Source organism: Rhea pennata, chromosome 26 (assembly GCF_028389875.1).
Source record: "Rhea pennata isolate bPtePen1 chromosome 26, bPtePen1.pri, whole genome shotgun sequence".
Taxonomy (NCBI): domain Eukaryota; kingdom Metazoa; phylum Chordata; class Aves; order Rheiformes; family Rheidae; genus Rhea; species Rhea pennata.
In genome coordinates, this window is record NC_084688.1 from 2930101 (window position 1) to 2957821 (window position 27721).

Sequence of the window (27721 nt, forward strand, 5' to 3'; positions counted from 1 at the left end):
TGCACAAACAAGAGAGCAATACAGTATATAAGTGCTGGTAGTTGCTTAGCATAGCTAAATGTTTCTCTTGAGTGAAAACTACTAGTCTGAAACCTCCTCAGGGAAGGGTGTCTGAAAGTGTCAAGGAAACTAATGCAAGCTGCTTGTGTTAATGAGTTTAAGCTGCTGGCACCAGAACTACTGCCAAGAGTTTCACTCCCTATGCAATTGTTTTTCAGGAGGGAGGAGCAATTTAAAAAAATCACCAATTTAAGATCACTTGGAAAAATTAAGCACTTGAAAAGCTAATTTGAAAACTAGGTACAACAAGGTTAGGTTTTAATGTACGTTTGAACTGAACTCAGAAAATCTGTATTTGTCATGTTTTTACTAGTTACATGATCTACATGAATTTTACTTAAGAGCTATACACAAACCCCACCCACTTTCCAAAATACTGAAAACAAAGATCCTGCAAAGGCCTAAAATGGTATTTAATTTTACTCATACTGACTTACTTAAAAGGACATGTGTTTAAACAGAGTTTGCATCTTCAAGAACAAGTTTTTATTAAAAGTGTTCTTAAAGGCAGAAAATGTCAATTGCAGACAAAACATCCTTTTATGCTAACAGAGAATACTTTCTTAAGACTTTCAATGCACTAAAGGAGTTACTAGGCATACCTGTTTTAAGAACTTTGTAGTATTTACCGTGGAGACAGTTGGAAGTTAGGCATTTAGTTCCACAGAAAGAATAGGTATCTTAGGAGCACACTTTCAATAATTAAGAATACAAATCCTTATAGGAAACATTTTTGAAATAATTCAGCCATGCTTCCTGAACTTGTGGAAGCTCAATGTATTAAGGTGGTATCATCTGAAGACAGTATCTGCTTATCAACTACGTTTAATTTAATCTGCTAGGGGACCCCTCCCAAACTTTGTTACTTTAAGATTCTGAAAAGACAGAAAGCAAGGAGTTAGCAAAATGTAAATTAATAATGTTTCCTCCCCAAAATCACACACTTTAAAAATTTACTTCATTCTCCTTTTAGAAGCGAAGATCTGGGTTCAATAGAAATAGAGCTGTTTTGCAGCAGAACATACTGTAGTATAATTATCTGCCTCGTACTGTAGGAATTTAACCAAGTGAATGGTTAGAAAATATTTTAATACAATAATGAACCACAGATCCAGGTTTTCACAGAACATATCAATCTTCTCCATTTATGTTGGCCTTTTTTTATTGGTTCAAAAAGAAATTTATTCTTTAATAAGGCATATTATAGTGTGCCACACAGAAATAGGTCACTGATGACAGGTAGTTTTGTAATCACCTTAAATATACCTATGCGTATCTCAAATATGCTATTGGTACACCCACCACTCTTCCATTAAGCATCAATATAGAAAACATGGTATCAAGAATGAAAGATGGAATCTTGTTTACTGAAAATCGCCCTTTAATGTAGTTGCACAACTCAAAGGACTCTTCCTTGGCCTTTTTGTACGGGCACCTCATGCTGCAGAGGAGAGAGCAGTAGACAAACTATATTCAGCCTGTAAGTATCATGCAAGCAATTTCTTGTGCATATAAATTCCATCTTCAGATGAAATTGCAAATCTCAATCTGAAATTTTCACATTCTTTTATCCTAGCAATGAGAGCAAACACAGAACGTCCCAATGTCTTGCACTCGCAGCAGAACCTGACAAACTGCTTTTGTAACTTAGCTCATATATAACTAAACATTTATACAAAACTGCTAGGAACTCACTCTCCAGGAAATATCATCACTAAACAAGAAAAACAAATCAATAAAGTCCTCTAAAACAAATCAACAAAAGCCTATAATGCCAACAAAATATTTTGATCATGTAAATATTTGAAAGTTTTTTTTTAATATTATAAGTTAAACTCCACAAAACTTGTACTGATTTTTCCAAATATAACACATCTCAGTTACTGCAAACAAATGCTGTAGTACCTCTGAATACTAGACTCACAAGTACTAATTAAAATCATAAATAAAATCTTAAGTCTCTGGCCTCCTGTTACTCACAATAGCTTAGTCATAAAAATAAAAAGCCTTCATAATTTTGCACTTCATTGTCTTTCATATATACACTCTTCCTGAAAAAGCTTTCAAAATTTATATCCCTCAATTACACATTTACACTGTAAGTTTACTCTATATCTCAACTTTACTATTAATATCTAAACTTGAATGTTGGCTGCCTGGGGCAGGGACTGGGCTCTTCATTGATTCAGCACAACAACCACATTTTAAGTGCTTGATTAATCATATAAAGCACAAAAAAAATGCACCCTACATATAGGTAAAAAGGGAGTTTCAGGTAGGTACCAATGATAATACTAGACCTGTGTAAAGTAAATTATACATTCCCATAAAACATTACATCCCTTTAATATCAGATTTTCCAACCCCACTGTCTTTTTACTACAATAACGTCTATAGTCCTACATCTATGCATTTTGCTAACGCACACCAGACACAGGCCTCAGTGCAAAGAGCGCACAAGGGGAACTTGGACATGCGAACAATTAAGCTGCAGTCAATCAGCGCAGTGACAAATCAAGGTGCGCCAGACCATCCTTCACAAATAAATGCTCACGCACTGCATCTCCTTTATTCCACACGTACCCCACCATCACTCTCCTGATTCACCGCGCATACACCACTGTCAACAAAGCATGTGCCCGTTGCCATTCCCAGAACAATACAGCTCAGGTCATCCCCAGAAAGATAAAAATGCACATTCCTCACATCCTTTATGCCCACAGGACTTTCCTCACTCTCGCTTAAATCACTTCTCCTGCACGAGATGCCAAAACCCAGTTCCAATTAAAGAAGATACTTCTGTAAGACCTCCGTGACAAAGAGAAACATTATCTTGAAGCACATCTTTTCATTCTAACAATACCTGTACCAAACCATCTGCGGGACTAAAAGTTGCACAGCAGACAGTGAAAACCAAAACAACCCCCCCAAACCGTGGGACATGCATACCACAAGATAAGCTCCAAAGCAAAAAGATTCCTTCCGAAAGGACTGAGGAGAAGAGGAAACATTTTTTTTTTTTTTTTTTTCCTACGCACACCTAGACCCAGAAGCAGCCAGGTGGGGAAGGGGCCGCACTTCCCCCCCTCGCTCACCCGGTTGACAACTCCGGTCGCAGAAGCGAGCGCGTTTCAACAACCGCGTTCGGCCCCGCCAGCCGCACACGAGTGACACGGGCGGAGGAGGGGGTGGCCCGGGCCCCCCGCCCGCTCTGCTGGGACGCGGAGGGAGAAAGCAAAGAGCCAAGCGGCCCAGCACGGCCAAACGCGGCGAGATTTGTTGCTTTTTTTTGTTGTTGTTGTTGTTGTTGTTTTGGCTTCCCCCCCCTTCCTTAGTTGCTTCGTGCAACTCACCTTTCGCTCCCCTCCCCCCGGCAGGTGGCACAGCCCCCTCCCGCCGCCGCCCCGGCCCCCCCCGGCCCTCCAGGCTCCGTCTCCCCGCCCCCGAGGTGCGGGGGGGAGGGGGGGCTGCGAACCGGGCCCGCACCCCCCCCCCTCCACCGCCCCGGCTCTACCCCGCTCCCCCCCCCCCCCGCTAGGCTGGGCCTAGCGCGGCTCCGCGGCTGCCGCCAGGCCCGAGAAGGGGGAAGGCCCGTGGGGAAGGGGACACGACAACACGCGCGACACCCGCGGCGCGGCGGGCGGCCCACACTCACCCAGGCCGATCCCCGCAGGGCCGCCCCCGCCGCCGTCCATGCCGGGCGGCGAGGGGAGGGGAGGGGGGCACGGGCGAGGCGGCGGAGGGCGGGTGGAGGAGGCGAGGCGGGAGGGCGGAGGGCAGGGCGCCCGCGGCCCTCCCTCCCTGCCTGCCTCCCTGCCTGCCTCCCTCCGCTCAGCCGCCGCGGCGCTCCACTACCCGCCGCCGCCTCGGGCCCAGGCCCCGCCGCCGGCGGACGCGGCTCCCGCTCCCCCTCAGCCGCCGCCGCAGCGCTACGTGGCCGCCGCAGCCAGTCTCGCGACTCCGCCGCGCGCACGCGCGCACGCGCGCGCGCCGTCACGGGCACGCGCAGGAGGGAGGGAGGGGGGCGGTTGGAGCGGTGCTGTGTGGCGCGCGGGGGTGGGGGGGGGGGAGGAGGGCGCGCGGGCGGGCGGGCGCGCGCGGGAGGGGGGGAGTGTGGGGAGGGGGGGACACCCATAGGCTGAGGGTGTTCGGGGGGGGGGGGGGGGAAGCGCGGCTGCGGGGCGCATGCGCCGTCGGGCGGCGGCCCCGCTCCCCGCCCCCCTTCGCCGTTCACCTCAGACTGCGGCGGGGCCCGAGGGGAGCGCGGAGCGCAGGTGAGGCGCGCGCGCGCGGGGAGGAGGGCGAGGGGGCGCTGCGCATGCGCGGGGCCCGGCGCCCCGCGGGGCTCAGGTGAGGCGGCGCGCGCGGGGCCCGGGCCGCGACCGGTGAACGACGGCGGCGGGGGGGAGGGGGGGGAAGCTCCCTCAGCGCCGCCGACCGTTACTCGACCGCGCTAATTAGCGCGGCCGCACTAATTATTACAATCAGCTGAGCCGGGAGAGCCGTGGCGAGGGGCCTGACGCCCTGGTCCCGCCGCCAGGCCTCGCGGCCCGGGTCCGCGGGGATAACGGCTGCGGCCGGGGTGCCGCCGAGCCGCCCCTCCGGAGCCAGGTAAGACCCTGGGAGGGGCCCGATGCGCCTCGGAGTAGCCGCAGGAACCGGTCGCTTCTGTTATGTTGTGCCAAACCCCAGCTCTCACTTGTTCAAACCTCCTTCTCCCCCTGAAATACTAATAACTACTTAGCTCTGGCCTGTGGTTTTGTGCTCGCACCCGCCTGCAGGGCCTGAGCCTGGCTTGTGAGAAAGGAGAGGTGACAAAATGTTTGGGTTTTTTTCCTTCTTTTTTTTTTTTTGGTTGGCCGAGCTCAGCATCAGCATTGGCGGTGGGTAGGGGGCTTGTAAAAGGATGGATCAGAGCTGCTTCTCTCCAGGCCGGCAGCGGTGCCACCTCTCCTAGGAAGCTGCAAAGCCTCTTCCATAGCCTTGAAAACCACTGCTGAGCGCTGTGTAGGAGGGAAGAGGACTGCTGTGGTTTAGGTTTGGCGGCTGTAAAAGAATTAACAAGAGTAGCAGAAACAGGAAAAGGGGGAAGGGCACCAGCCCTGTTGTTTAGCGGTATCTGCTGCCCAGGGACTTCAGGAATCTGTTCCTGTGCCACGCTGCTTTGATTCCCTCCTGCCTCCTCTCGGACTCATGTTGCTGCCCTGGCTCCCTTTCTTGTCCTTAGTCCACAACCCCTTTTTTGCTTCTAGTTTGTTTCTTCGTCTGCTGCTGTGTTTGCTGCACACAACTTCTTGATGTTTAAGGGCACTCAGTTTGAGGTTCTGCAAAAAATCCCACCACCACCACCCCAGCAAACTACCTGCAAATTTATTTGCCCTGCTCTTGATTACTGAACATAAAACACAGAGTTGAGCTCCCTAGGCAGAGTGAGGATTGGGACTGTCAGAATTCACCATCAAATAAAAGGGGGAAGTACAGGCCAGGGGAACCCTGTGGTGGGATGAGAGCAATGCTGCCAGCTCTCCTCCTTGCCCCAGCAACCCCTGCTGTAGGGGTATGGGAAAGGAGCAGAGCACAGTGCACTTTGCTCTGACCAGCCCCATGGGAGCTATTACTAGCTGGTCCAGTTCAGAGCAGGCCCCAGGCTAATCTCTGCTGGGACTATGTATAGCTGGAGGGGGAAGGGGCAGCCTGGGGAGATGCTGGGCCCTGAGAGAATCATCACTTCTCCACCTCGGCTCAACATCCTCATGCAGTGCAGCTTCTTGAGAAAAAAATGGAGGGAGGATGTCAGGGGATGTGGTGCTGTTGTTGGTTAACTGTGTAGCTAAATTACCCACATGCTTTAGAAGTCCAGACTTGAAGAAAGCGGGGAAAAATGCTGGGGAACTTTCTCTTGGAAGGTGAATGAGACAGTAATGAGTGACAGATCCCCTCTTCCAAATGTGGGATTTTAGCAGAGGGACAGCTGAGGAGATACTAGAAATCAGTGGATGCCCTTGTCCAAAAGAGTACAGATAACTAGTGAAAGTTATCACCTATTTCAGTACCTGCACGTAGACAACAGCTGCTGCAGGTGTCTGTGTATGGCATAAGAGTAGGTCGGTGCCTTGATCCCTTCCTCCAGCATGTGAGGAGAGCATTTAGTCTCCTGTCAGTTTTTAACGTAGCTTCTGTACCCTGAGCTTGTAGCATGAGATCCTACATCCCAAAATGGCAATTGGAGGATAGAAGGGGCCTTTTCTGTGAAAGGTACTCCATGTACTCAGCTTTAGATGATGTCAGTGAGGGTGATTTTTCACCCTCCAAATACAAGCTGTGCAGAGGCTAAAAGGAAATGCTAAGTCTCGCTTTCTCAGCGGATAGCAGGACTCTGCGAGAGAAGAGAAAAGGAGACCAAGTACAAACATTCTTGGAATTGGAAGGCCGCCTGATGTGATGAAACCGAAGTGTGGTCCTGCTGTGGCCCATCAGTGTTGGTGGTGGCTTAGGAAAGAGGCTGTTGCAGAGGAGTGTGACTCTTTTAGCCCCACTATGTGGTTTGGCTCCTGAATGCCCATATCACCTTGCTATCATGCACTTTCTTCCCTGGCTACTTGGCTAATGGAGGGTGACAGCTCCTCATGCTGGCTCCCAGGGGGGAATCCAGCTGAGAGGTTGGCTATGGCACTCAGCCCTGTTCCCACAAGGGAGTTTGCTTTGCCTATTTACATCCCTCTCTTTGATCTAGCTTTTGACATGAAAAGACATGTCAGCCAGGTAGAAGGAAACAAACAAAATGCAGCAACAGCTCCACATCTCTGCTTGCACATGATTTGCTCCCTAGCACACACCTGCCTCACAGCCACAGATCCTTATCACCCCTCTGATTTCCTTGCTGTCATCTCTGCTTTCCTTTCACTGTTGTATAACTTCTAGAGGCAACTTCCTGCATCTTGTTGCCTGCTCAGTAAGATCCTGTGGCATCTTGACTCCCCCTCCCTGGCATTCCCCTTGTCTATGAAATATAACTGGTGTGCGAAATGCTCACATGCTTTTTCCTCATTGCATGCAGTGCCAGAGACAGTGATAAATATCTTCATTTTCTTCCCTAAACTGTTGCAGTGTTTCAGCAAGCAACTGTTGCAGCTCACTTCAGAGGTCTGCAGGCACCTCTCTGGAAGCAGACCTTTCTTTTCTGCAGAGCAGCTCAGGACATTCCAAGGTGAAATGTGTAATAAAAATATGAGAATCTTATGGGCCAAGAGCCCAGCAGACACTAGGATACAGCATTACTTAGCTTTTTATTTTTTTCTAGAGGAATAGTTGTTCTAAATTTGCTGAGAAAGCAAACTTAACATAGAAGAGTGTTGCTGAGATGCAGCTAGCTCTGTGATGGGGGTAACCACTAGCAGGGTTCTTGGTTTGTGAAGCTAGGCATTCCTGAGTGATCCCTGAGCTATTTTTTCTCGCTATTTTATGTGGCTTTCAGGTAGAAAACCCAGGCTGGAATCCTCTAGTTCGGGAGATGTCTGCCCAGTCTGAGGGCTGCAGTCCTACGTGAACTGTGCTGCTGTGGGATGGGATGCAGTTTACAAGAGTTCTCTGCTTTACTCAGGCAAGGATGATTCTCTGCTGTCGACAAGGATCATCTGAATTTCTGCTCTGATGATTTCCTGGGAAACTCTTGACACCTAGTGAGAAGATCAGAGCCAAATGACTCAACACAATGCATTTCAGGAGGAGAATGACAGCAAGATCTCTGTGCAAAGGGATTCCTTCACTTGTGGGTGCATAGTGATAGGTTGGGAAGGATAGTGTCTGTGTACATATGTAGTCCAGGCTGAATAGAAACAGCTTCTTGGGTTGACCATTGGAGTCCATAGCACTTTGAAAGGTTTTTTTCTGGCAGCTATCTTCAGGGTCATCAGCTTGCATATGGCTTAACTAAAGCAGTTATCAAGGAACTACTGTCCTTCCTGTTCTGAAAAGGTTCCTATTGTAGCCCTTTCTTTCCCCATAGCCAACAAGAAGATGGGCTCCCTTCCTGCTGTACTACGTGTCCTCCCACTCTGCACCAGAGCAGGTTGGCAGTGAGAGGTGACTCTTTGTGGCATGTTTATGCTGGCATGAAGCAAGTCCAGGTGAAACAGCACTAGCCCTTCTCTGCATCATTGATGTTTTCCTGAGGCCACCATAATGTAGCAGTTCTGCACTGGAAACAGCCTGAACTGTGTGTGACTTGATACTGAGAAGCTTGTGAGTACAGTTGCAGGCAGGACTCTTTTCTCCTTCCCCAAGGGAGAAGGGCTCTTGGAGCTTGGTGCTGTGCAGGGACACTACAATGAAAATCCCTGCCCTCGCTAGGAAAATAAACAAGGATGAGAAAATATACTGAGGCATGGACAGGGGTGCTGATGCCTTGCTGACCACATCTGCAACCCAGCCAGATGCTCAGACCAATGCTTTATCTGTTAGGCATCCTGCTATGTCCTGCAGTATTCAGGGTCCTCTCAAGCAATGGGAAAGGAAGCAAAAGGAAAACAAAGGGCTTTTCCTGCTAACCCTTGTCACAGGAAGCCCTATACCATCTGAGGGAACTGCTACCACTGAATGAAGAGGGTTTAAGACTTACGAGAGCAGAGTAGAAGTTCGAGCAGAGTAGAAGTTCAAGCAGAGGAAGTTCCTGTTCCCATTCTCTCTTCTCCTTTAGTAGTCCACCGTGAGGCTACAATTAAAGATCAATTGCCTCCAAATAATATTGCAGAGTTTATACCCACCAACATTTCCCTAGCAGCAGGATGTAGGCAAAGTTGACAGGCAACACACCTGCGTCTGAGAAGCAGGAAGCAGACTGAGGTACCTTCCAGTAAGGTAACAGTAGCCTTAACTCTGGCCTTCCAAGAAGATGCCTTCAACCCTCCTTGACATATTTTAACATTTTAAGCATCTCAGTGCTGAGGGGCTCTTCAGGGACACAGCACCGACAGCTGGATGTTATAGTGCCTTGTGTATTAAAGGCTCAGGCAAGGCAGCAGCCTTTTGTAATACAGAAAAAAACTGACAGATTCATGCATAGCTTTCTTTGAGGAGATGAGGGCAGGGTGGTAAGAGGATTGCATTATCAGAACTATCTGCATCAGCCTCCACATAAAATCATTCTTCAGAAATTAAGTTGTTCCCTTTATTTTGTGCTTTTTTAATTACAAAGTAAAATACAGATTCTAGGTTATGGCAGTTGAATAAGAGCAGGGTCAGAGCAAGGGGAAAAAATCACAGAATTGGGCTTTTACTCTATTTGCTGCCTGATTTGCTTTGGTTTATGTTGTAATCTCAGGTGGCCTCCTCAGTGGATTGTATACCAAGGGGAAGTTTTAACACTTGTGTGCTGGAATAACTCTTAAATGGAAACATTGCTGATGTCCCTGGGGACATTTCTGTTCCTGTGTTAAGAGTACTTCTGCTCAGATCAGCATCAGCCCCTACCAAAGTAGGGCAAGCACAGGTCCTTAGATCTTGTCTGGAGTCTCCTGATGAGGAATTAACTGGTCTAACTGGAGTTTTTTGTATTCATACCTAATCTTCCAGCATAACTTTTTGTGTAGAAGCTTCCCCCTGGGTTTGAAAAACACCCAGGAGGGTGCTTTGGGAGGAAGATGCTTTAGATAACAGAAATATAAAGCTTCAACAGAGCCTTATTTGCCAGCAGTGCAGAAATGGCATTATGAGACTCATTGACATGAAAGACACGTTTGAATTATTGTCTCCAGGATAAACTCACCTTGCTCAGGCTTAACCCTTGCTTCCTTCCTGTTCTTGCCTCTGTTGCACGGGAGTATTTTTAATCTACTGCTTTGGAGGCATCCTGCATGCATGTTTTCCTAGCCTCCTCCTGCCCTTCCTGCCTTGCTGCTCCTTTTCCCCAGCTGCACAGTAACAGTGAACTCTCATCTTACAACAGGCATCTCCCACTGCTTCCATGTTCTGCAGTGCCCTCTAGTTTGGTTCTGGACACTCAGTTTTCCCATGCTCAGTCACACCTTCAGCTTGTCAAAGATCAAGGTTAGCACACTGCAGATTTCTGACCCCCTCCAGATCAGCATCATGTGCAATCCAGGGCATTGAGCCTTAACACTGGTTTTACACCAGCAGTTGAGCTCAGCTTCGGGAGAGGGCCAGGGTTTGGGACTTGGTTATGGGCCTGCAATATGTACTTTTAATTTATCAGTGTCACTTTGCTGCCACAGTGGCATGCAACAGTGCTGTCATGGCTGTGCAGAGGCAGTAATGATGCTTGCCTTGCAGCGTGGTGCAGAACATTGCACATTCACACAAATCTCAAAGTTTGATACCATTTTCTCTCATTATAATATCTGCTTAAAGAGTTGGTCTTCATTGCAAAGACAGTTAAGCTACTGGCCCCACTTTTGAACTGTTAACTGTGGTGATGCTTTTTACTCAAGTGAGGTGGATCTTATGGGAGCTTCCAAGTCTCTCTAGTTCCTCTCGTTTCTGGGGAGGTGTTCAGCAAGAAATAGATGCCTACTTTGCCAGGTCCTTTTTCCACAGATTTGTTTTTTGTTGCTTTTCTGGGTAGGAAAAGTGAACTCAGCATAGCTGTGGTGAGCATGTGGTTAAAAGAAGTATTCATTATATTTTTTAAAGACATCAGATGCTTCATCTCTGGAAGTTTGTTCTGTAACTCCTAGATGGGGTTTATTATATTCCCTATCATTCACCCTGCTACCCCTCCACCTGCGACTCACTCCCTGTTTTACCAAGTAGAAAACCAAAGCACAGGAGTTGATTATCTAAGTAAACCTGACTCACTTTTGAGATTTACTTGCACTAGTGTAAGTCAGGACTCACTGGACTGAAATTAACTGAGTTCTGCTGATGGAAAACAGGCATGTGAAGAACATCTCAGCCTCCAGTGCTGCTTGTTGCCTGGTGAGGAATAATTAAACTGAATTTGGCCCTAAGAAGTGCTAATCCTCAGATGCTCCCCTTTTCCCAGCCCAGCTGAGCTCCACTCCAGCTTAGAATGTTAACTTTCTATCCACCTCCACAAGTGCTTTTTTCCCCCCTCACCTCCTCTGTGTTTCAGGACAGAGACATTGTCTGTTCAATCCACTTGGATATAAACAGCACAAAGGAAGCAATAAGGAAACTCCTCCCTATCCCTTGCTCTAACCACTTCAGACGTGCTGCCAGCTTGCTGCAGGGTGCATATTATCACAAATTCAGGGAGCTTTCTTACCTGGAGAGGCTTCAGCTCTGGTGCATCAGCAACTCTTGGGGAGCAGATATGTATTTCTGTGCAACTGCCATGCTGCAAATTACAGTTGCTCCAAAGTGCCTGTCCATATGGTTGCGTTCAGTCTCCTCATCACAAAGCAGGTAGGCTGGTTATCTATTTAAAAAAGGGGGGGGGGGGGAAGAGAGAGAGGGTGAACGCAAAGGAAATCAGGCAGTTTCCTGTTTGTTTATCATGAACAAAAGCTTGTTTGGCTGGTGTGAATGTTGTTAGCAGGCTGTCCCAGCTGCTGTGGGTAGTGCAGAGCTGAGCTTTTCCACCAGCATGAGTGGAAACGAGCAGTAAGGCGAAGTCTCCCTGGGAAGAAAACAAAACAAAACAAAACAAAAAAAAAACACATCTAGGGGATTGCAGCCAAGAGCAGAGTGGTGAGCAGGGAGTTTTCACCTCTGCTTGTAGAGCTTTGATGTGTGAAGGTGGCAACTAACTGCTGCTCTTTAGTCTTCTGGCAGCTCTTTACAGCAGAGGGGGCTGCAATTGCGCTCATATGGGGCCGTGCAGTGGCCCTAGTAGGTCTCATGTTGTTCATTATCATCAGACCTTGCCCAAACCTGGTTCCTGTAGCCTGGTACTTGGGCTGCATTCAGAGGAATACAAGTGATTAATCTATGATGCTATTACTGTGATGACTCTGGGGCCAGGGCTTGAGATTAAAACACTGCCAAGCTTTTACCCGTGCCGACTTTTACTCAATGTTGCTTTGCGATGCCAAGCTAAAGCAACTTGTGCTTCTGAAATCACACCTAGGGATTTGTGTTGGGAATGACCTTTGCAGATTGAGAAGGGGGCACAGGATGAACACTCAAATGGCTACTTTTGGAAGGAGACGCCCTGCAAAGCAGAGCTGCCCGTGGGGATAAATGCGGAGACAGGGATTTGTGCCTTCCAGCGTATTATTTTAGAGGGGGTTAAAACCTGGAGCTGAGAGTAGAGGTGCTCTTCAGACTCAAGTGGGTATCACAGGTTTACCAGGACAGCCTGGCTCAGGGACTAAACCTTTGTACCTGCCTACCCGAGTCCTGAGCTGCACGACACTGACTGTCGGATCAGTGTTGTGCTAGGCTGTGCTTTTTCTTCCTCGCCTGGGGACTGTGTGCTTTTGTGTTTGTTCTTGTCCACTCCTTGCGTCCTTTGCCAAGGGTAGGGTGACCTCCCTGATCACCTGTCCCCACAGGGAGGCTGAGGGACACCCTTTGGTCCCCATTACCCTTCCTGGCAGCAGAGAGCAGAATTGCTGCTGCCATCTGGTGGGAGAGCAGCCTGGCCTGCTAGCCTCATCTGCTCTTCAACTTTTATTCTTTTTGCCCTCTGAGAAAGGTGTTGGCCTCTTTCCAGATGTTCTTCCTGGCTAAGATAGCCAGCTGTGGTTAGCAACAGAGCTACAACCTCCATCAATGACCCACAAAACACCCCTTGCCCCAAGCTTGATGCTAAACTTAATCTGTTGGAAAATAGAAAAATCAGGAATGCCTGTTCTGATGCTGGTGCAAGTCAGTGCCCATAGCTTTGTGGACGGAAAGCCTCAAAGAAGGAAATTTATTTCTGACTAGTGAACGCTCAGGCAGAGATCTGGGGCAAAGCCTTTTGAGTAACTTTTTGAGCCCTTTTAGCTGGGTTGCCTAGGAAGTGCATGCTTTCTCCAGCTCGCTAACATGCCCCCGCCTTGCTGGGGAAGCAGTGGCTTTGTGCATCATGCTGTGCCTATCCTTCCTGCAGAGAAAGACAATTTCAAACTAATGGATGAAGAGTCAAATACACCGAGTTCAAAGTGTTTGGGCAAATAGGTGGCCAAAATGAGGAAAAAATGACCACAGAAAGCATTCCCCCACCTCAAAGCAAGAGTTTTAGCATGGCTGTGATCCCTGCTAAACATCAGAAAGCCCACACAGCAAAGCTCTGTTACTACTTGCCTAACTGCAGGAAATGCTTCAATCAGAGCTTGTGTCAGTTTAGACAGCAGGAATCCAGGCTCAAGAGCCAAACCACAGGCCCATTGGCTTTTCTGTTCACAGAAACTAACCCAAAATTTCTCTGCCTCTCTTCAAATAGCACCATCCAGCTAGTTCCCCACCTGTGATCGTGGCTTACCTTCAGCTGAAGTGTGCATCTATCTCACTGGAAAGACATGGCACATGGTGCTTATGGCGTACTTCGTTCTTGTGGCCAGTGGTTGCTCCAGGCATGGTCACAAGGCAGCCCCTCTCTTTTTCTTTAGGATGAGGTGAAGTGGGAGATCCACAGGTTTTGGAGCATCTGTCCAGTACCTCTTTAAGCCTCAAAGATGAGGCAGCACTTGCGATAGCTGTGCCCTGCAGCTGGGAGTTGGTCCCAGCTAGGCCAGCAGAGCAGCAGAAGATGGCCGCAGGACTGGCTCCGAGTGGATCAAGTGGCTTATACAGGGTCTCTGGCAGGCAGACTAAGACTCACGATAACAAAATGCCTCTCTGCCCTCAGTACAAGCCACATGCCTTGACTTCTCTTGTCTCTCCACCTCAGCTGAGGGCTCTTTCATGAGAAAATTTTTCTTACTGGATTCTTAAGAACAACAAAGCTTAAAAAATGCCAGATGGAGGGTGGGGATGTCTTATTTGTTAGAGCAGCAAGGACAGCCTGCTTTCATGTTACCCAGGCCTGAAGCTCTTTCTGTTGCCCTGACAAGTACAGCACTGAGAGCCAGAGCTCATACCCTGCCAACACTTCTCAAATGCTCTGAGGGAAGGGCCAGCATCCTGGGAAGCAGAGAGAGCTCAACCTTTGACTCTCTTCAGTCAAACTTTGGTCAGGAATGCCAGAGAAGCTGATCCTTGGCTATGCAATCTTGACTTTTTTTTTTTTCCTCCACCAAACCAAGGAGTTGGACAACACCTGATACAGTAGACTGGATGCCTGGTATTGGCAGTGCTCACTCACTGCTGCATAGTTCTCAGAGCAGCGGCCATCTAGCAAGTGAAAGGCTTTGCTTTGCATTTTTTCACCTAGTAACCCTGGGTAGCCCACACAAAATCAGTCCTCATTTTAAGGTCACTATTCCCCATCTGGAGCCAGATGGGTGGAGGGTCCACATAGTCTACAAGGCTGAAGGGCAGCTATAAACACAGTGTAAATGACAGGTTCAGCTAGCATACACCAAGACAGCTACAGCTTGAAGAGCGGCTTTGAAGTTTGATGAGTTCATGGCAGCTTTCGGCATTAAGTGAGGCAGAGCGAGGATAACGGTGCAGTTAACAACCAGGGGACATTTGTGAAAAGAATTACACCCCAAAAGCAAAGGAAAAGGTGATTAATCAGACCCAGGGGCCACCGTTAGAGCCTTCAGACACCTTCTCCAGAGAGGCTAACAGCAAAAGCAGCAGGAAACACTCCACACTCCACTGAAAACACAAAACTGGAGGCAGAAATAGTGCAGAGCTACAGAAGCTGAGAAGGGATTTCAGACCAGACTTTGGAGCCCAACACCTGGCACATGAAACTCAGAGAAATGCAGGAAACACTAAGGGGCTTTAAAAGGAACCTTGGGAGAGAAGTGGAAGCTTCCTTAAAACTGTCTGAAGCAATAAACTAGAAGAATAAAGAAAAAGAGTACTGTAGAGGGAAGAGGTCTGGAAGTTATTTGGTAGTTATAGACCTGACTGCTCAGCTGCTTAAAATACTTTGCAAGCTCAGGCACCTCATCACTGCAAGCACATATCCTGCCCAGCAAAAAAAAAGCAGGCAAGTTTTCCTGCTCCATTTTGCCAGAGGCTAGGACAACAACCCAAAGTGGCTGTGTGATGAGAAAACAAGCCCACCACTTACGTAAGTCTTCCCGATGGTTCAGTGTCCTCAGGGTAGCGATGACATCCACCTAAGGCTGCCTTGCTCACAGATAGCAGACACTATGAGTATCCTATTTGCAGGATGGGGGTAATGGTGTGCTAGGCTAGCACAACACCTTCTGGTAACCAGTGGTAGGTTTGAAGTTCACCATAGGTGGTGTCTGGCAGAATACACTCCCTTTTTGATGTAACACCATGCTGTTGGAAAGAAAACAGCAGCCCTGAAAAACGTGTGCGCAATAAACAACAGCACAAACCATGCAGGGAAAGAAATTCCTCTGGCTGTTAAGTGCTTAAGTGTATTCTGGCTTTGTGGAGGTAAAGAAAGCCAAAGAGGACTTGAGAAGTGAAGTGACAAGCCAACACTCCCATGCATGTTGTAGATCAGAAATAAAAACCTGTTCACCCCCAGAGCTTTCTTTGTCTTAAAGGTAGTGCAACATATTCACAGTCTGTTTTGAAGGCCAGCAAACAAGAAGAAACCAGGCATAGCTCCACTATGGAGGTGTGGTCCATTTGTATGGACAGTCTTACAGGAGGTTGGAGTAGAAGCTACAGAAAACGGGGCCTCCTCCATGCCCAGCAGCTTGAAGGTGCTGTGTGTATACATACAAAGTCAGTGTAGCCATGTGCTAGGCTTTATGGCTCACTTTCATTTAAAGGATAGAAAAACAGGAGTAGCAGAAGAGAGGACTTGCCTGGGCCCAACTGGGAGCTGAATCCAGCTAGAGGTTCGTGCTTTGGATCCTGAGGTCTGTCCGGGCAACGCCTTGCTTTCTCTCATTGAAGAATTCTGCTTGTGCCTCTGCTGTGGGAGCCTTGGAAGAGAAATCTCACAACCACTTCAAGGTATTCTCAGGTCTTACGTTGTTGCAAATGAGGAATACAAGCTAAGACAATTATATTTCAAGGTTTAAGTTGTTCAGAGCAAGACTATTTGCTTGTGCTAAGTGACTTATCCAAACAATCCAGCACAAGCACGAGGTGTCTTCTTCCACTGACCCAACCTTCATTTTTCTGAGGTATCAAAAAAACCCACACTACTAGGCTTGGGACGATGGCATTTATTGAAAGCTAGTTATACAATCTCACCCATCACATCCTCCTCGCAATTCAGACTCCCTAAATAAAAAGGGCACTGATGTAACAGAGAATTCTGCCCACCTCAGACTGCTTGAGCCATGGAGCAGTGAGTCAGCCCCTCTTTGTCCGAGGCACCACTTGGAATGCCACATTTACCAACCTTGATGAAAGAACCAGTGCTGCACAACAGGACAAGCGATAGCAATCAAAACATTGTGCAGCAAAGGGAAAGAAGTAGAGATGGCCTACTTCTAGCATGGGATTGAGAAGTATTTCCTGCAGAGAAAGTACCTTCTCCATCAGTGCTTAAGGTGGATCTCTGCTATTCTCACCCCTCAGCCACAATCCACTCAGACATGGTTCACACAGGCACAGCAGAACCACTAACCTAACTGACATGTCCTCTTACTCTTAGCTGACACCTGGAAAAACACTGGCTTGACTGAGGAGGAAAGAACCCGAGCATCCCTGTTCCATAGTCTAGGACATGCAAGTCTGTAATGACCCTGGCTCAAACAGCTGAAAGGCACTGATGCATCACTGTGAAACCTGACTGTTTTGGCACTCTTGTGGTCAGGAAGTCTTCTGGGGTACATGTTCTTCCCAGAACTCACAGAGATTGAAAACACTCCCCAGCTCTGTTCCTGCTGCTCAAACTGCCTGGAAAGGGGTAATTCTCATACCTATCTTAATTAATGGTCACTGGAGCCACTGCTCTGACCATACATGGGAGGAATGCAGGTTTGTTTTCAAGAGTGTTCAGTTTTATTTGATTAAGAACTCAAAAAGGGGTTGAATTTTAATTTCCTCTCTTTTACCCAATCAGGAAATTGCAATGATTCTTTTGGAAAGGGCTGATCTGGTAGGTAGAAGTGATCAGGTTAGGTACGGCTACAGAGCCACGTTCACTGTGGCAGCTGGAGGAGCACAGACTGTCCGGAGGGCAGGTAGGTAACATTGCGGGACCGCGAGAGCTGGTAAGCGATGTCTTCAGCTGCCTCCAGTTTGCGCAGCTCAATCAAGCCATCGCCTGCAGTGGCCAGTGAGTTGGCAATCAGCTCAGCTGCTTTTGAGTCTCCTTCAGCAGAGATGACAGCTGCTTTCTTCTGCTGCTCAGCCTGCAAGAAAACAAATGAGAAGAGGAATAAGCAACAGAGAAGAACAAAGCAGGAGAAGGAAGATGCTATTGTCACATGCAAAGGATAAATTCCCACTTCACCACAATACTGCCCCCCCCCCCAAATGGGAAACTTAACAAGAACTAAAATAGAAGGCGATTTTATTTTAAAGGTGTATTCTGTTTGACTGCTTTTTTTTTTTTTTTTTTTTTTTTTTTTTTTTTTTTTTTGTCCACTAGGTGAAGAGGTTTAAAACTCATCCTAAAATTGTCTCATCGGTCTTAACCTCATGAAACATTAACCCATCTATGGGCACTCCTGGTGGAAAATTGCTTAAGAAAGATTTGAGGTGTTCATCAGAGGAGTTAAAACCAGGTTAGATAAACTCTTCTACTGTTTAATCATCCTGGTTGTTTGCAAGCCTCTCACTGCCTTCACTAGTTTAACTTTGGGTACGGTTTCAAGTTCTGCCAATCACAAAAGGCTTGTGTTCTCAGCTGTACTGGCAAACTTCTACATAAAATTATTTCTGCGGCTACTCAGGCTCCTTGCTGAGATCCTGGGTTGATCTGAGATTATGTGGTCTTGCGTGCAGTTAATAACACTGCTAGGAAATAGACCCTGATGCACAAACACCACTGAAGGCTTCAGCAACCCTCTCAAAATCCACAAGCAGCAGGATCATCTGAGTGGTGGATCTCAACCTCAAGCCCCATTTCTAAATGACACTTCCTCCTAAGTGCCTTTTCCTCCCTCCTTTTCCATGCACACTTCTCTTCAGCAGCTCTGATAAGAACACGACACAGCATTAAAAACAAAACAAACAACTCCCCCTCCCCAAACCCACAGAAACTTAGGTTTTATCTATCCAACAATCATGCCAGAACCGTACTAGGAGCACCATATCAGCATTAGGACCCCAAGTGACATTTTTCACTGCTAGCTAGAGCAGGAGGAAGGTACCAGAAACTCTTTCCAAGCTAAAGTCTCGCATTAGGACAAGGCACCTTTTCCACGATGAATCTGGCTCTCTCCGCTTCTTGCTGGGCCACTTGCTTCATTTCAACTGCCTCTGTGAACTCCTTGCCAAAAGTCAGATGGGTCTGTGGGACAAAAATTGAGCAACAAAGTCCGTAACACTGACAATTTATGGCAGCACTGCCCAGAACCATGCAGCTCCCATGTGGTAGGGAACCTTCTTCTATCAGTGGAACTGAAATGGAGATGGAAAACTTAAAAGAATTGAAGGGCAACAGGAACTAGGACAGACAGAGCCTTTTGAAGTGTCAGACCTGCTGAAGGGAAACACAAGCACAAATCCAACCCAGCAGATAGGTAACACCGGTAACTTTGGAAATGTACCACACAGTCCTTCCACGACAGCTTACCGAAGCAGCCGGCAGAGGGAGCCCGCTCACTCGCCTCTCCCCTCCCAGGCAGGGCAGCCCTCAGTCCGCAAAGCAATCCTAAACCTTTCCTGCTCAACTACGTACTTGTGTTCTCAGCTTGGATTGTTTGAACACCTGTGGGCTACTGGGATGTTGCAGGGGAAAGGTTGATTTCCTTAAGTAGTACGGTCAGTAGAAAGCACCAGACACAAAGAGCCAAAATTCACATTTAGCAGAAACAAAGTCACCTTCCTGCAAAGACTTCCTATATGCTCAAAGCCAAATGAAAGAGCTTGTTTCCCTTTCCCCTAAAGGGGCTTTCAAGGGAAATCTCCAAAGAGAGAGCACAGTGTAGGTCCAAGCCAGGTTAGCAAAGATTTATTTTTTATAAAGCTTTAGGAGAGTAGGGAGGGAAAAGCTCCCTCCTCGGGTAGTCTTGTTACAAGACACAGCGAGGAGAAGACACACTTGTAGGAAACAGGCAAGACTATCAAAAGTGTGAATTTTCACTAGGGCTCCTCAGGCCAGGTACTTTCCCCTATGTCTCAGAATACTTGTGGATCAGCAGGCTGCTCTCCAGCCATTTGCAGACTGATCCCTCATCCACAAAAAGTATTTCCACCCTATTTGAACTACAAAACCCCTACAATAGTGAGGTCAGTCAAGACAACAGTACAGCTGAACCTTCAAGGGCGTTTTCAAGATCACAGAAGGCCAGTGACAAAATCTGATGTACTGACTTGAGCTGTAACTGCTAAATTATGTGCAGTTCCAGACAAACAAACATTTCCCATGTGTCTAAAATTCCATCTCCCTTTGTCCATCTGTGGGTTCTGTTCTCCACTACTCTATCTGTGAAAAAAAGAAAACGTGAAAAGAGAGAACTCTTACCAAGGACACATCATCTAGAATGAGGCCGAAGGTTGCTGCTCTCTCTGTGAGGTCTTCACTCACTTGCCTTGAGACCAGCTCTCTCTGGGTGATCAATTCTCCAGCATCAAAGCGAGCCTGATATATGTGGACAAAAATGAGAATAAAGCTTCCAGAAACAATAGATTTTTCATATCCTGCATGTCTTTGCACCTGTAAGCCCCAAACAATCCAGTTTATCTCTGAAAGCTAGCGAACACTAAGCTACCTGTTCACTTGAACTAAGAGAAAGACTGAATGATGGCAAATTTAAGTGTGAGCTGAGAGGGAGGCTTCCCAGTGTATCTGAGCATGTAACATAAAAGCACATGAGCTGGATTAAAGTTACTTAATGACTATTTTGCAGTCCCCTTGGAATGCTTCTAAGGGGAGTAAGTTGAAGTCTAAGAAAATATGAGAAGTGGGAGTCTCCTCCCAGTCTCCTACTGGGACTTCCATGCTGAAGAGAAAAGCTAACAGCTGAGAACAGGTAACAACGAAACCTGTCACCATCCAGACTTCATGCAACTTGAGCTTTAAGTCAAACTAGGCATCAGAATGGCAGAAAAACAATGTAACTGCAATTATCAGCTTTTCTGGATAATGTTTTAGAGCCTGGAGGATGGAAAGAGAAGCCTTAGTCTGCAGCACAAGGTATTCCACACTCTAGCAGGTCTCTCACTGCTAAAAAAAAAAAAAAAAAAAAAAAAAAGAAGGAAAGAAAGGTGACAGGCAGAGCGCAGCAGGTGTGATGCTGTCCTTACCACAACAGACTTCAGGATTTCAGTTGTGATTGAAGGCAGGACACGCTCATCATAGTCTTCTCCAATACTTGTGAAAATGCGGGGTAACTGAGCAGTCACTGGTCTAAACAAGATACGCAACGTGATGTTCACATTCTGTAGATCTGTGGAGAGAAAGAGAGAGGAGTTTAACACAAATTTAGCGGCAAACTGTGGGGACAAGAGACGTCCTGAAGTTGTCCTCTCCGCAGTAACTAAATGAGAAAGAACAAACCTTCAGGCTGCTCTTTGCCAGTAGACACACGTTATTTTTACTGTCCCTTTCACCTAGGGATCCAAGTCCTTCTTACAGGTAAGATTTAAGCTTCAGTTTGCTTCTGATGCACAGAATTACTTGCCCTACTGTAGAATCAGAGATTTGGCATTTAAAGGGGCGACCTACAGAACCGAACGAAGGGCTGCTTAATCTATTCTGTAACAAAGATAGATCAAACCATTCCTGACACTACGCCAGACTTGACTCAGCACACATAGGATCACTGTGTTCAGAAGACAAAACCCTTGCTCGGTGATATTCTGCAAGGTTAAAGATCATAAAAGTCATGACCACAGTAAAGCTTCTCATGCCCCTATCCACCCAACTGCTAACTATAAAGAAATCTAAAAGCAACGTCAAAATAAGATACAGGACATAATCAGAGCATGTGGATCAAATGTAGCCTTGCATGATATTCAGATGCATCTCTCTCCTCAGGGCTGATAAGCAGCTAGGTATCTTCTCTCTGCTGCCTGAGGCAGAGGCAAAGAACTCAACATCATGCAGGTTGGTACAGCAGACTCACAAAAAAGTGCTACTCTCTTATGGTTGCCTGGTCCAGAACACTTACCTTTGCTGCCAGTGATGACAGGAATGTTACGTGGGCGAGACCGACAATCAAAAATGATCGGTTTCTGTACCCAGGGGATGAGGAAGTGGGTACCTTCTCCCACCACCGTATCCTGGACTCCGCGGAATCGGTCAAAGATAACAGCTCTGTGGCCGGCATCAACTAGAGAATAAAACAGCATATAAGCAAGGATTCACTGTTGTACTTGTGCACCACCAAAACATTATCCATGACAGATATTAACAGTCTATCAGGGTTAATTAAGGCCTTCTGCTGCAGGAGGCTAGTGAAATTAAGTAGCTTGCTAGCAGCAACAAAGCAAAAGAGAAAACTTGGCCACGACTCCAGGCCTCTCAGTCTGCTTTCAAGAACAGCATCTCATTGACAGTTTCTAGTGAAGGGACTCTGCAATCAACTTGGCTATCCAATGCAGAAGGTACACAAGTCAGTGTAAATCAGCAGAGCAGAGTTTCACCTCTATTTTCCTCCAATGCTGTTAATATCATTTAGGTTTATTAGGAAAACCTAATAAAACCTATTATTAACCTAGGTTAATAATAAAGGCACAGAGCAATAAAGACACTGACAAGACATAAAATGAACTGGAAACACTTTGCTTCTCCCACTCACCATTGTAAAGAGCAGAGTTGACAACTCCACCTGCGATAGCTAACCCCAAGCCAAACTTCCCAATGCCTTCAAACACCTTCGCGGCCATTTCTCACGTCCAGTTCTAGCCCCTTTAGCGGATCCTTCCTGCAAAAAAAACCCACGAGCTTGTCAGAAGTGCGTTAAGCGAGGAGCCAAGGCACTCCTGCGTTGGTGCCTACTCCCCCCGCCAAAAAAATCCAACCTGCGCCGCCGATTCCCCCCCCCCTCCGGGCCTCCCTGCACCCCCGCCCCCCGGTTCCCTCCCCTCGGGCCCCCGGCACCGCAGCCCAGCTCCCCCCCAGGCCTCCCTGTGCCCCGCACCCCGGATCCCTCCCCACAGACCTCCCCCGCCCCCTCCAGGCCTTCTGCCCCCGGGCCGGGCGCCCCTCGGGCCGAGACCCTTCTCACGCTCGCAGGCTGCAGCCCGACCCGGGGGACCCACCACGCCCGGCCCGGTCCGGCCCGGCCCGGCCTGGCTCGCTCCCCTCCCACAGCGCCCCTGACCTCCACATGAAGCCGCGGCCGCCTGGCGCGCTGCGCCTGCGCGCCGCGCCAAGGCGCTCGCTCCTCATTGGCCCACGCAGGCCCGCGGCATTCTGGGAAGTGTGGTTCTCCCCGCGCTCTCCCTGCCACAGGGCGGCGGCGAGGCCTACAGCTCCCGGCGAGCCCCGCAGCGGCTCGCTCGCTGTGTAAAGCCGCTCTCCATTGGCCCCGGCGCTCCCGCTGCGCGCAAGGCGACCTGGGAGCTGTAGTCCTGCGGGGTGTGTGTGTGAGGGGGAGGCCGCGATGGGGGGGGACACCCCAAAATCCAGCCGCGGGCCCCCGCGGACGGGGCGAGGGAGCCAGCGGACGGAGGGGCGGCAGAGGTGAGTCTGCCCTGGCTCCAGCCCCGCCGCCGCTAGAGGGAAGCAGCGCTCTCCCGACGGCCCCGACAGCCCTGCTGAGAGGGGGTGTGGGGCGAGGACCCCCCCCCCACCCCCCGCCCCGCATCCAGGCCCCGCCGCAGCCTTTGGGCTGCTCCCACATCCTGCGGCTCCCTCGAGGAATAAATCCCGGGAGCACCCGCCGCGGGGACAACCTCCGCCAGGGCCGGAGCCGGCCTGGGAGCCTGTGTCACGGCTGGCCGGTTCGCGGACGCGCCGGCCGGAGGTCGGAGCCCCTCCTGGGTCACCCCGTATTTTGCATTTTGCAGCCCCCTCCCCGCCACCACCACACGCACAGACCCCGGCACGGGCCCGTTCGTTGCCGTGGCTCGTAGAAAACCCTTCCGGCTCCTCTGCCGCTGGGGCGGGAGCCGGTGACACCCACCGGATGAGAAGGTTTGGGAGCCCTTGTGCTTTCTGCGCTGGCAGGGCCGAAGGGGGAGAAAAAATGGGCCCTTTGTGCAGGGAATGTCCCGAGGGTGAATCAGCCCGGCTTGACGCCGCGGCGCCCGCTGACACATCGCTCTGTGGCCAGGGCGGCGGGGGGGATGCGGCTCGTCTCCGGCCGCCGAGACCTTCCCCAGCTCTGGGGGGCCGGTGGCAGGTGACGCCCCAGGGAGGGGGTCACCCCAGTAGGGTGGCAGGTGCAGGTTGGGCCGGAGCCCCAGGCTGATGCTGAAACACGTTTGGGGCTGCATCGGGCTCCACCTTGAGATGAGGAATGAAACAAAAGCATTTTTACCCAAGGACAGAGGTGGGCGCTCAGCGATGGAGCACTGCAAATCAAGGCGGAGCGATGGGGAGAAACCGTCCTCGTTGCCGTGCCCAGGGCTCGGCCTCGTGCCACCCCTCGGCAGGGTGCTCCCCAAGGACCCTTGATCCTGGCTCAAAGGAAAAGGAAACTTGGGGGCTGAGGCATTAAGTGCAAATTCCTGCCCAGGGATGTGGAGTTGTGTCAAGGTGAAGCATTAGGGCGATGTCACCCTGTGCCCATGGGCTTGTGGCAGGCGGCCCTGCAGCTCCATTTGGGAGCAAAGCAGCCAGAAGCACCCAAGACCCCTGTCTGCCCTGGTAAATGGTGCAAATGAGGTTTATCCCGTAACAGCACAGGATTGAGACCCCCACTGACAGGCAGAGGAATGTGCATGAGTGTCAAGCCTCTGGGGGCTTCAGCAGACGCTATTTCCAGGGCCGGGAGCTGCGGCTCTTGTCAGAGTCTCTAAGGAGGCTGCAGAGCGGCCAGGCAAGATCAAAGCCTTTGCTTTGCTCCCAAACCAGGGTGCAGAAGCAACGCACCAGCTCTGCGAGACGCTTCGCAGCAGCCCTTCAGACAGCTTGCGCCAAAGCTGCTTTTCTCAAGCTAATGGCGCCGAGAGAACGAATCCCCTCCGGCACTTGCTGGCTGAGAGCGGCCATGTGAATCCTGGGGAGATTTTCATCTTTGCCGCTGGAGGAGGAGGATGCCTCAGTCACGGCTTGTTTCCCATCTGTCCCCGTCTCTCCAAAAGACTCCTTGAAAAAGCAGTGGCTGGCCGCGCTCCGGATGCTCACAATGGGATTTCAGAGGGCCGGGGCCGGCTGCATTTCGGAGCCGACATTCCTTGATGGGGCAAACCCTCGGCGAGCCCAAACGCTGGCCTCGGCGGCAAGAAGCGGCTCTTTGTCCTGGAGCGGCGAGGCCGGGGCCGGGCAGCCGGCGCTAGCTCTGGCCGCAGCGGCCAGCCCCGCAAACAAAAAGCCTCCTTTTCTCCAGCCCTCCCAAATTCGGTGTGCTAGAGCCGGCACTGCCCTGCGCGCACCCAGGAAAAATTTATGGCATGGAATTTGCAAACTCGGGAGAATCGGAGCACTTGGCACCCAGTGACCCCGGCACTGCGCTTCCCCGCCGCTCCGCTATAAAGATGGGCATTGAGCTGCTGGCACGTCGCAGCCAGCGGCAGGGCAGAGCCCCGAGCGTCGCCTCCGCGAGGAGCGTGGTAGAGCGCCACAGCCCCATCCTGGGAGACCCCACTGCTCCCAAAACAGCGATTTACCTCGGCTTCCTGCAGGCATCCAGCTCTGCCTGCATCCATCCAAGAACCCCCTTTGCCCACTATTTTCCTAATAATTTCTGAGCTTCTTGGCCTTTGGCAGCCATGCAACAAGGGGTAGAGACCAGGGTAACCAGCTCCTCTGCTCAGGAGGGTGTTTGGGTGCGTAGAAGACCATCACTGCATGAACATCCCTGCCAAAAAGGCTAGTAAGGGTTGCGCCTGACCATTGTAGAGAGGGAACCCACATAGCAGAGAGCACTTACACATTTTCCCTTTGCAGGAAAGGCTTCTTTCCCTTTTCATTTAGCTTTTCGTGGATAATGCATTCCCAGCCTATGTTTGTTCTGAAACACACATCAAACAAAATAAGTCCTTTCAACAGAAATGCCATTTTTCCAACCTAAAAAAACATTTGTGATCTGTGCACCATGTTTACATCCCTTGGCAGAGCTAGAGCATCCTCACAGCTCCTGCGGGGTCTGTTCGGGTGAGGACGCCGGGCCAGGCCCTCCGTTGCTGGGTTGCTGCCGACCGCACCAGGAAACACACCCAGCCACGGCCCCGTCATCGGCTCGCGGACCAAGCCCGAACACATCCAAGCCCCGTGTAACCCGGTTAATCTGAATGAGCACTTAAATCAAATTAGTTAAACTACATTAAAGCCCTGTGAGGACATGGTTCAGGGTGGAAACAGCCTTAATGTGATTTCAGGTGGCTTCACTGCCACAATTTGCAAGTCAGAGAAATCGAGTTAAGGCTGCTTTGCTTCTCAGCTGTGTCCACACAGGGGCTTAATGCAGTTTAATTAATCTGCTTTAAAGTTGTGCCTGTCTTTTCATTTGTGTGGATTTACCTGACTTGCCCCAGATAACCAAGCCCCCTGCTTCGCTGGCTGAGCTGGGAGGTGTCAGCGGGTTTGGGGTACAGCCGTGGGCCCCCAGGTGGGAGGTGCCAGGGTCCCCAGAGCTGAGACTGGTGCCCGAGCCCCAGCTCGCTGCCACGCCGGGTCCCGCACCCACTGGGACGCTCAGCGGCGATACGGCCCCGCCGAGCCCGCGGCGCCTGGGCTTGCGGTTGCTCTGCTCCCTTCGCCTTAACGCCGCTCCCAGATTATTATCTCCGCTTAACCAAGTTTCCTTCTCCGTGGCAGAGAGCAGCCAGCTGAAACTGGCTGCATTAGAGCCCTGCTCCGCTGCTAGGAAGGCTTTAATGGCTGGTAATTGCCGGTCGGCAGCTCCAGGAGGGCTGGTGCGGGGTAAGGGAGGACCCAAACTTTGGGTGCCCCCGAGGGTGCCCCAGATCCCCTGGAGCCCTTTAGCTTCCCTATAGCCTCCAGCTGCTTCCCGTTGCAGCAGCTCTGGGAGCAGCTTGGATCACCTTTCTCCCTCCCATCAAGTCTGAGGTAGCTGAAGCCAGTGACAAAACCTCAATTTTCAGGAGAGCTTTAAAGACAGCTTCAAATTCCTGCTTTCCAGGAGCAGAGGAAACCTCCACCTGCACTGGGGGTCTTTGGAAATCCCACTTTTATTTAAGGCAGCCTCGTTTGGCCGGTTCCTTGCTCACGCAGACCCTCTGCCCCCGGGGAACCGCTCCGGCCCAGGGGGCCCAGCGGGATGCGGGGCTACCGGCGGCGTGGCCAGGGCGGCTCATCTCTCCTCCTGCCTTTGCTCTCTGAAGGTCGGCTCCCATTTCCCCTCGCGAGGTAAAACGCCATCCTTGCTAAAAGAGCTGCAATTAAAAGAAAGCTAATGGCTTAATGAATCATAACAAAATCTGCTTGCATTAGCACGTGAACCGCTGACCCTCTCTCGCTGTGGCTACCAGCTTTTTAATTGGATACGTTTTTATTTCCTTCCCAGCAAATTGGCCGTGAGTTAAACGTGCCTGGTGAGCAAAGCGGGCTCTGGAGAGCCGGGGCACAGGCAAAGCCCAGCCGGCCGGAGGGCAGAGCCCCCCGGGGCTGCACCAGCCCTTTTTCCCCTGCGGAAAGCGAAGCCTCCCGTGACGCTTGGAGCTGCACAGCCCCCAAAGCAGGGGGTTGCAGCCCCGCTGCACCACCCACCTTACAGCCCTGGCAGAGCAAACAGGACAGCCAAAGGGACTGACTCCCCTCCTCGTTAACTTAATTGCTCATTAGCCCCGATCACATGATGGGGAGCAGCTTTGGGATGGGTTTCCCCCCCCTCCAATGCCTGGGTGCACAGCTGCTAGGATTGGATCCAGCAGTGCTGCTTCTCCTGCTTTGCCACCCTGGCTTTGGGGTGAGGATCGCAGGATTTGTGCGGGGACCCCCTCCGAGGCCGGCGGGATTGGCTTTGCCGGGGGGGGGGGAACGTGGTGTTTCCGCAGCGCCGCGGCCGGAAGAGCCCCGGGCGGGCACCGAAATAGCAGCCGTCGCTGCCTGATTTACGGCGGCGAAAGAGCAAACAAACCGCCGGCTGGGGGTGACGGCCGGTCCAGCGCCGGGCCGCAGCCAGCGCCCCTCGCACAAAGGCGCTTCAATTCCCCGGCAGCTGGCCCGAAGCGGGCCGTGCCCCGCTGACCCGGCCCGGCCCTCGTGGGGTCCCCGGCAGCCCCCTCGTCCCTCCGCGCGGTGGGGACCTGCCGGCTGCTGTGCTCCCAGGATGGGTGGCCGTTCTCGTGGGAACGGCGTGGGGGGTGGTCAGGGAGAGGTCTGGGATGTTTTAGTCTTCCTGCAATAGCCTTAATTGCTCATTTATTTAGTGCAATTAGTCCCAGGTGCTTGCTCTTGTCTGCGTGACCCCAGCGGATGCCTCTCCGGGCTATTCCAGGCTGCGGTATCGATCTGCAG

General features: G+C 50.3%; 2 protein-coding genes and 3 long non-coding RNA genes across 7 annotated transcripts in view; 2 read left to right on the plus strand and 3 right to left on the minus strand.

The window, feature by feature from the left end:
* The window catches only part of ZNF652 (zinc finger protein 652), a 28084-nt gene extending 24074 nt beyond the window's left edge, over window positions 1-4010 (minus strand). Inside the window, exon 1 of the mRNA XM_062595759.1 lies at window positions 3716-4010. The gene's annotated coding sequence lies outside the window, so the exon portion shown is untranslated. The remainder of the gene's footprint in view (window positions 1-3715) is intronic.
* Window positions 4011-4305: 295 nt separating this feature from the next.
* Window positions 4306-11445, plus strand: LOC134151418 (uncharacterized). The gene is made up of 3 exons (XR_009960833.1): window positions 4306-4334; window positions 7168-7267; window positions 7535-11445. It is a non-coding gene; the product is annotated as an uncharacterized LOC134151418 (long non-coding RNA).
* Window positions 7363-15401, minus strand: LOC134151419 (uncharacterized). 2 transcript variants are annotated; one of them, XR_009960834.1, is made up of 4 exons: window positions 15155-15401; window positions 11303-11455; window positions 8678-8770; window positions 7363-7736 (listed from the first exon to the last, which is right to left on the minus strand). It is a non-coding gene; the product is annotated as an uncharacterized LOC134151419 (long non-coding RNA). The 2 variants fall into 2 exon arrangements; XR_009960835.1 differs by lacking the exon at window positions 15155-15401 and adding an exon at window positions 13448-13694.
* Window positions 15402-16223: 822 nt separating this feature from the next.
* PHB1 (prohibitin 1) lies at window positions 16224-22498 on the minus strand. 2 transcript variants are annotated; one of them, XM_062595925.1, is made up of 7 exons: window positions 22458-22498; window positions 21933-22058; window positions 21303-21464; window positions 20437-20579; window positions 19655-19771; window positions 18383-18478; window positions 16224-17375 (listed from the first exon to the last, which is right to left on the minus strand). In XM_062595925.1, exons 2-7 carry the CDS (start codon window positions 22018-22020, stop codon window positions 17163-17165), a joined length of 819 nt encoding a protein of 272 aa, XP_062451909.1. In that variant the 5' UTR covers window positions 22021-22058; window positions 22458-22498; the 3' UTR covers window positions 16224-17162. The 2 variants fall into 2 exon arrangements, with proteins under 2 accessions (XP_062451909.1, XP_062451908.1); XM_062595924.1 differs by having other exon boundaries at window positions 22396-22482.
* Window positions 17619-19772, plus strand: LOC134151420 (uncharacterized). Its single transcript, XR_009960836.1, has 2 exons — window positions 17619-17750; window positions 19629-19772. It is a non-coding gene; the product is annotated as an uncharacterized LOC134151420 (long non-coding RNA).
* Window positions 22499-27721: the final 5223 nt, after the last annotated feature.

Excerpts from the sequence above, each read along its gene's own strand:
- PHB1 (XM_062595925.1), bottom strand. The coding sequence starts at position 22,020 with ATGGCCGCGAAGGTGTTTGAAGGCATTGGGAAGTTTGGCTTGGGGTTA. Across the intron at positions 21,465-21,932 it reads CAACTCTGCTCTTTACAATG|TTGATGCCGGCCACAGAGCT; the intron begins GTGAGTGGGAGA and ends TTTATTCTCTAG. Across the intron at positions 19,772-20,436 it reads AAATCCTGAAGTCTGTTGTG|GCTCGCTTTGATGCTGGAGA; the intron begins GTAAGGACAGCA and ends CACATATATCAG.